Consider the following 8,004-nt stretch of genomic DNA (forward strand, 5'->3'; position numbering starts at 1 on the left):
TGCTCATTAGAACTTCTTCATATTGCAGTTAATTTGAACGTAATAAAATTTTATGATAAATATAAAATGTACAAATAATAGGTAGAATTTGTCATGCATTTTTAGTTGATATTTCAAATACAATACAGTATAACGGAGTTGAATAAATTATATTACAATGTGTTAAATTTATATACCCAGAACCCATTGAAAATGGGATTCTGATGAAATGTATGTAACAAGCAGAAGGAGGCGTGGCAGAACCCACAAAGTATATATATTTTTGATCAGGGCGACGACCTCAATTAGCCCGAATCACCCTCGTCCGTCTGCCTGAAAGTTTAATAAATGGTGTCATATCATTCAGCTTTCTGTCATGCAGTCTCTGTGCCTTTATCTAGAAGATCTAAACTAAAAGCATTTATATTTCTGTGAGTCATATGAATATGTTTTCTATTACGTGAGCAATGAGGATAAGCTTCATAATATGCAGTCTTTGGCATTGATGTACTTTATATCGAGTTTTTTAGCATTCAGCTTTTGTCATGCAACTCTTCACTCCAGTTTTGCCACATTCAGTAGAGGAGTTTGCCCACAGTTTCAGAGACATTCATAAAGCCACGTCGCTTATTTAGCGAGCATTTATGATGAATATTTCCAAGAGTTCCAGTCCTTGGCATTGATGCACCTTAATGAAGTTTCATAGCATTCAGCTTTTGTCAGGCAGCTGCCCTAACTCAAGTTTTAAGTTTTCTTTTTGTAATATTTACTGGAATATTTGGGCACAATTTCATAATCATTCAAAGGGTCATGCCTTTTATTTAGCGAGCAAATTCTGATCAATATTACCACAAGTTTCATAGATGTACCACCATAGATGTCCCGTCTATACCCATCGAGTGTCATATCATTCAGCTTTTGTCATGCAGCTGTCATAACTCAAGTTTTAAGTTTTCTTTTTGTCATATTCACTAGAAGAGTTGGCCCACAGTTTTAGTGGCATTCATGGGGCTATGTGTTTTTCCTGAACGAGCAAGTTATGATCAATGTTTCCACAAGTTTTATTAATGCACCTTCCATTGAGTTTCGTAGCATTCAGCTTTTGTCATGCAGCTGCCTTAACTACATTGTGGAATTTCGGTATGTATGAATACCTTTAGTATGATCCTCTTCACTTTAGTTTATTTACTCTCCCTATCCCCCTCTCTCTCTCTTTCTCTCATATTAAACAAAACTTAGCTTCGCTATGAAATTTTGACTGTTGACCTTTAATTAATTTCAAAAATACACAATTTTCATCGAATGGCCCATGACCATCATGCGATATACAAGTTACCGAACAGTTAGAAAAAAAACTCTACTTTTTCCCCTCCGAAATAAACTTGCAGACCGCATCAGTAACCTCCGAGCACTTGGAGCTGCCGCCCAGCTCCGTGGTGCGTATGTCCGTCTCCTTGTAGACCCGCTCGACCGCACAGCGAATGGTGTCCGCATATGAGTCCAGTTTGAGATGCTTTAGCATCAGCGTGGCCGAGAGTAGCATGCCCGTGGGATTGATCAGATTCATGCCAGCTATGTCGCGGGTGGGCTTCAGCAGAGTGTCGTAGAGCAGGCCTTTCTTGCTCACATAGAAGCTGGGGCAGAGCGCCTTGCCGCCCATAATGCTGGAGGCCATCACGACAAGGACATCGCCGTACATGCTGGACGAGACGAGCACATCGTTCTGGTCGGGCTGCATGACCAGGTTGAGGCAGGTGGTGTCCATGTAGCGCTCCTCGAACTTCACCTTCTCCAGGTGCTTGTGGGCCTCGGTGCGCATCGAGCTGAGAAAATTGCCATCCGTCAGCTTCATAATGTTCGCCTTGTGTGCCACCGTGATCTTCTTGCGTTTGTGCTTCAGCGCATACTGAAATACGTAACGGGCAATGCGATCGGAGCCGGCGGATGTGCTCACCTTGATCGACTGCAAGATGCCTGGAACAACGCTGTGCTCGATGCCCGAGTACTCTCCCTCCATCACATCGCGTATGACGACACAGTCCAGGGCACCGTAGCGCGACTTGTGACCCTCCAGGTTCCGGCAGAGGGTCACATAGGCATACAGCCCGAACGCCTTCCACAGATGCTTTAGGTCTCTGTTGTCGATCGGCCCCTTGATGCCCACCTTGTTGCGTTGCAGGGACTCCAGGAGTCGCGGATTCAGTTTGCCATTCTCCATGTAACAGTCCACGATATCCCAGTCCACTGGCACGTCCGTCACCTGGAAGACCTGCTTCAGAGCCGAGATCAGCTCACAGCCCACGCCGTCGCCTTCCAGCAGCGTCACCTTCTTTCGCTCCTTGCCGTCGCCCTTGCCGTTGTCCTTGCATCCGTCCTTCTCCTTCTTTTCTAGGTCATCCTTGTTGCACTTCTCGTCCTTCTTGATGGAGTCCTTGCACGTGCCGGCTGCTTTCAGTTCAGCGCATTTCTTGGACTCCTTGCAGCCCTTATTACTGCAGAGCCGCAGCAATTGTTTCGAAGTTCGGCTAACTTGACGAAAGCATCGTACAGAACACATTTTAAAATTTTGTTTAATTTCTCAAATGACAGTCAATAAATATATAAAAATCATATTACACTGCTTTTCAGGGCTGTAAGCTCAAAACATTTTCATGATCATCATGATCAGTATCCAAAATTTACCTTATTATATCAACTGCATTATATGAATATCAATATTAATTTTATACACATATATTCTCACTTCAATTATTGTAAATATTTAACAAATAAATCATTTGGATTGTAGCTATTTTTGTGAGCAATATAGATGGCTGACACTCTTGTCAAAAAGTATACAAATAAATATTTATAGAGTTCTCTTAAAATATAAAAAAAGATCCCTCAACAGATATAAGTATTTGTATATAAATATCAAGAATTATTTTTAGATAATTAATACCTTAAAAAAAGAAATTGTATACTACTACTAATACTACTTTTATTACTACTACTGTTACTAATACTACTACTTTTACTTTTATTACCACTACTGTTACTACTACTACTACTACTAATAATAATTTTATTACTACTACTGTTACTAATACTACTACTTTTACTTTTATTACCACTACTGTTACTACTACTACTACTACTAATAATAATAATTTTATTACTACTACTGTTACTAATACTAATACTTTTACTTTTATTACTACTACTGTTACTACTACAACTACTACTAATAATAATAATTTTATTACTACTACTGCTACTGCTACTACTACTACTACTACTACTACTACTACTACTACTACTGATACTACTTCTACTACTACTGTTACTACTACTACTACTATTACTACTACTACTAATAATTTTATTACTACTTCTACTACTACTGTTACTACTACTGCTTTTACTACTACTACTACTGTTACTACTACTGCTTTTACTACTACTACTACTGTTACTACTTCTACTATTACTGTTACTACTATTGCTTTTACTACTACTACTACTGTTACTACTACTACTACTACTACTTCTACTGTTAGTATCTACTACTATTAGCAGCCTTTTATTAGTTTACGTCACTTTGTATCAATGTCCTTTTCGATATCTATAGGAGATTCGAAGTATTGTACTCATATTTACATTTATCATAATAAAATTTCATGTCTGATTATATTATAGTAAATTATTTTTAATATTATTTAACATCCATCAGTAATCAACATATTAAACAGCATCCCACCTCTAATTAACCAAGGCAGTATCACTCTTGCTTGGTCAAGCTAGTCATATAAGCACATTTTGACATTGACCAGGCGTAAGATTCATAAGCTTTGCCTACAATACCATGTGCTATATTATCTTACAGCTGTGCTTTAAATTCACTTCAATTACATATTATTAATTTCATGTTACTCCAATGTTTTTTTCTTCTTCTTTCCCAAGTGCAAATACCGACAATTCAATATGTCATGGCTTGGCACAGCCCACGTAAAATGCAAATGAAGCCGGCGTCGAGTTGAGTCGCAAATGCTTCTGGCGAGGCGTGTGAATATGACAAATGACATGTCAACAGTTTTATGCCCTCGACTGTACAAGACAAATAGCTATGGGCGTGGCCGGCACACTTAACCTTCCAGTGATTTTTCAAACAACAACAGCACAAAGTAAGTGACCAAGTCATTAGCACTGATGACCATTATGAGCAGCCACAAGGCCCATAAATAAGTTAGTGGTGCTCGCTCTGTGCCCTATGGCACCTCAGTATTGGGCCAGTGTCATAAATACGCTGGCAGTACCTGTGCGCACAGGTGTAAAACAGCTGGGCGTGGCACTTGAGTTTATGTTTATTTGATGTGCTCTCATATTAAGCGCTCATAATCAAGTGAATGGCGTTGCGAACAGTGTTATGAAACGTGTCATTATTTTAATATGATGCTTTAAGCGAAATGGTATTTAATTTAGAATCAGTACTCTCTACTCTACTCTATTCAATATTTATATAGTTAAGAATTTTTTTAATAATGTTAAAAAAACGATAAATCGAAAAAATGCTTTCCACTTGAAAGAAATCGTTCTCGATAATTCTCGATAGTCCTAATCGCTGTCTAAATCAGACAAAATCTTACCTGCTTCCCATTTCAAATTGTCGTGACTCGATTGTAAATATTTTCCTTCAATCATTCCGTAATTACAATTCTAATGCATTTACCCAGCTGTTTCTTCACTCCTTAGCATCCCAAACTATTCTTGAATTACACTTAGCCAGCTGAGTGTGCCTTGCCTACAGTTTGTGTCCAGCTGAGATGTCAATAGATGTCGCCCGAACAAGCACTCAGATTGACTTGCTGCAGACAGTGGCTGCAAGTTGTTTCCGAATAGCTCTGACCCTTCGCTTCATGGTTTACTGCCCATATTCCTTTTTATGATCTGCTTCGCCTCTATCGCAGTAAGTTTTCAGCGTTTGCTGCTGCTGCACGCACTCGTTAACCTAACAAAGTACATTTAACCGACAAAGTCGTCAAGTAAAAATGTGCCAAAATTTCGAAGAAAACGAAGGAAACAACTTTAGAACAAATGTCGCAAACAATGTTGACGATGCGCGGTTATGTAACTGTATCGCACCATAAATCAATTTGTTTTCCCTTTTGTCCAGCTGAGATAAATAAATAGTAGTCTACTTTCGTGTAATCAATAATAATAATAACAATAATTTGTTTTTGTTGTTTATCAGTAAGAGGAAGAGTGTTGGAAAAAAGTTGTTACGTAACGCGTATCTTAATTGCCCTGCTATGCGATTCTCATACGTTGATGTGAGCTGCTTATGTTACGTAAGCACTTATGTAAAAGTGAAACTAGAGACAGTTGGGCGGACAAAGGAAATAGAAGACATGGGAATAGAGGACGTAGGGAGAACAAGGTAGATGAGTATATAATAATTGTCTTTTGCACTCTATTCCACCCTCTACCTTTCTCTGCGCATTTTTCTCCACTTCCAATCTCTGCGTGTCAAAGTTCGCTTTTCTTTCCCTCATTCTCTTTTCCTAATTTTCTCCCGTTTCACTTTTAATTAGTCGCGCATATATTCTAACCCTCTCCTAACTACTTTTATTATTTATTTAAATTTACGGGTAAAAAAAAGACATGCAAAGGCTGGGATCTTCTCTTGGGCACAATTAAGTTTTTATGTCTTTGTGTTTTTAATAGCATGAATTTTTAATTACATTCACGAAGTTGAGGGCCTCACTACTGCTATTTACCACTACCTTTTACTACTACTATGTACAACTGTAATTTACTACTGCTGTTTACGTACTTTACCATTACATTTTACTACTACTATTTACAACTATTATTTACTACTACTATTTACGTACTTTACCTCTACATTTTACTACTACTATTTACAAATATAATTTACTACTTTTATTTACGTGCTTTAAAAGAATGCGCCCAGTTTTTAAAGATGTCTTTAAACATTACCTATATACCACATATCATTCTACATACCAGCATGGAAAATTAGCTTAGGCTTTTCATAAATTGTGTAGCCACGTGAAAACTGTTTTATGTTGGCGAAGAATATGTCTCATAGAGCGAACAGAATCTTTGCACTTGCAAGTGCATCGCTATGGGGCTGCTGAACTAAATAACATTCAATAGGAGCAAAAAGGCAGGAGGAACAGCAGCATTCAAACATAAATGTGTATATAGAAGACAATAAGTCTGCATTTGAGTTAGTTCAAGGTCTATGCATTAAATGTTAGCAATATTAACAAATTGCTTCAGATTATTAAAGCTCTTCTAAGGGATCGTACAATATACAAGAAAGTAGTTTAAGGAGAAATTTTTGAAGTCTGGGATACTCTGCTTTTATTGATTATTATATATTTATATGATTCAATCAAACATTTGCCTGTTTCTGTTAATTATATTAAATTTACTAAATATACTATATATATAATATGGAACAGATATAGATTTTCTTTTTAAATTTTTAATTTGAAGAAATATGAATGACATTACGTGGTTTCATAAACAACTTACATATGTTAATGTTAAAAAAATTATAAAAAAAATTGAATTAAATGAAACTACAAATATGTATATATATAAAACATTAACCAATATAATTAAATTTATATTTATTCAAATTGAATAAAAATTCATTAAACTTTCAATGGGCATCGAAATGTTTTCAAAGTAAACTTTAAGCAGCTGCCAGCTGATTTGTTTGCGTAGAGTCTGGGGAGCACAGCGAACCCTTTGGCAATCTCTGGGGCTGCAATATAATGCCGGAATATACATATATATTTATATAAAGCTGCCCTTCGATGATGCTCTCCATCAGTTGATACAAAAAATTACTGTTGCATATTTGATTGTCTCGTTCAATATTTGCATATTTTTCCATTTCCTTTTCCTGTTATTCCAGTTTCTTCTTCTGCTTCTGTTTTATTTGACCCTCGTTGCTTTCTTTACCTTTTGCTGGTTTACGCTTGGCTGCCGCTGCTGTGGCTGCTGCTGCAGGTCGAGAGACTTCGATTGGAGCGTGGCCTGGCTTGGCCTGTCGAGTTATCGACTCCGCTAAGTAAGAAGAAGATTCGTTTGGCTCTCCACATAAATGCCAACCGGACGCGTCCCCTTCCGACAGCCCCGGAATTTGCATTTCTATGGCAGCAGCTGCAGCTGCAGCTGATGGAATGTTGTTCGAGTTGTTGCCTTTGCCATTCATTTTTCCCTTCCGCATTGAGCATTCACGTCATTTCCATGTCGGAGCGTGTGAAACGCTGCAGTTGATCTGCCTAGGCGCAGCCGTGGCGAATACTTGTCTAAAACCACGCTTCACCCTCAGCTGGCACACAAATGGCGCTTGTGACATGTAAATAACAAGCAGAAAGTGAGACAATCCCTGGTGTTCAATAGGTAAATACCCTGTAATTATAAATATATTATAATAAATATAAATATTTATGTAATACTAAAATTCTTTTTTTTGTATTGGTTTATTATATTATTTTATATTAATATTTTTTATAAAATATTTTTTATTTATTTATTTTTTTATTTTAATTTATTTATATATTTCTCGAAACTCTTGGGTTATATATAGTTCATTTATATATTTTCTTACACATTACACATCTTATTTATACCGTACATTTCTATACAGATATATCTTAAATATTTTATATATCTCTTTATCTGCTACGCATTTATCTACAAACACTCTCCATTCGTTTTTGGTTTACGGAGCATAAAAACAAAGGCCAACACGACTATCGCTCTCTCACTCCCTCTCGCTCCCTGCTGACCAATATTTTGTTATTTATAGCAATTTGTACAGCCCTAAGCCGGGAACTAAAAATGAAAAACAATAGTAGGAAACAAAGGATGCAAATGGTCGCACTCAGTTTGGTTTGTGATATCATTTTTATTTTCTGTTAAGGACCGCAACTGAATGATTAATTACACGCGATTTGTGCTGAATGGCAAAATGTTTACCGATATTTGTTTACGTTTGCTTTC

At 37.1% G+C, this 8,004-nt stretch overlaps 1 protein-coding gene across 1 annotated transcript; it reads right to left on the bottom strand.

The window, feature by feature from the left end:
• Window positions 1-1,219: 1,219 nt before the first annotated feature.
• Window positions 1,220-2,642, bottom strand: LOC108652993 (putative isocitrate dehydrogenase [NAD] subunit alpha, mitochondrial). The gene has a single exon (XM_018103215.3). It carries the CDS (start codon window positions 2,534-2,536, stop codon window positions 1,337-1,339), a length of 1,200 nt encoding a protein of 399 aa, XP_017958704.1. The 5' UTR covers window positions 2,537-2,642; the 3' UTR covers window positions 1,220-1,336.
• Window positions 2,643-8,004: the final 5,362 nt, after the last annotated feature.

This window comes from Drosophila navojoa, chromosome 5 (genome assembly GCF_054131105.1).
Source record: "Drosophila navojoa isolate 15081-1374.11 chromosome 5, UAZ_NAV_1.0, whole genome shotgun sequence".
In the NCBI taxonomy this organism is placed as follows: Eukaryota; Metazoa; Arthropoda; class Insecta; order Diptera; family Drosophilidae; genus Drosophila; species Drosophila navojoa.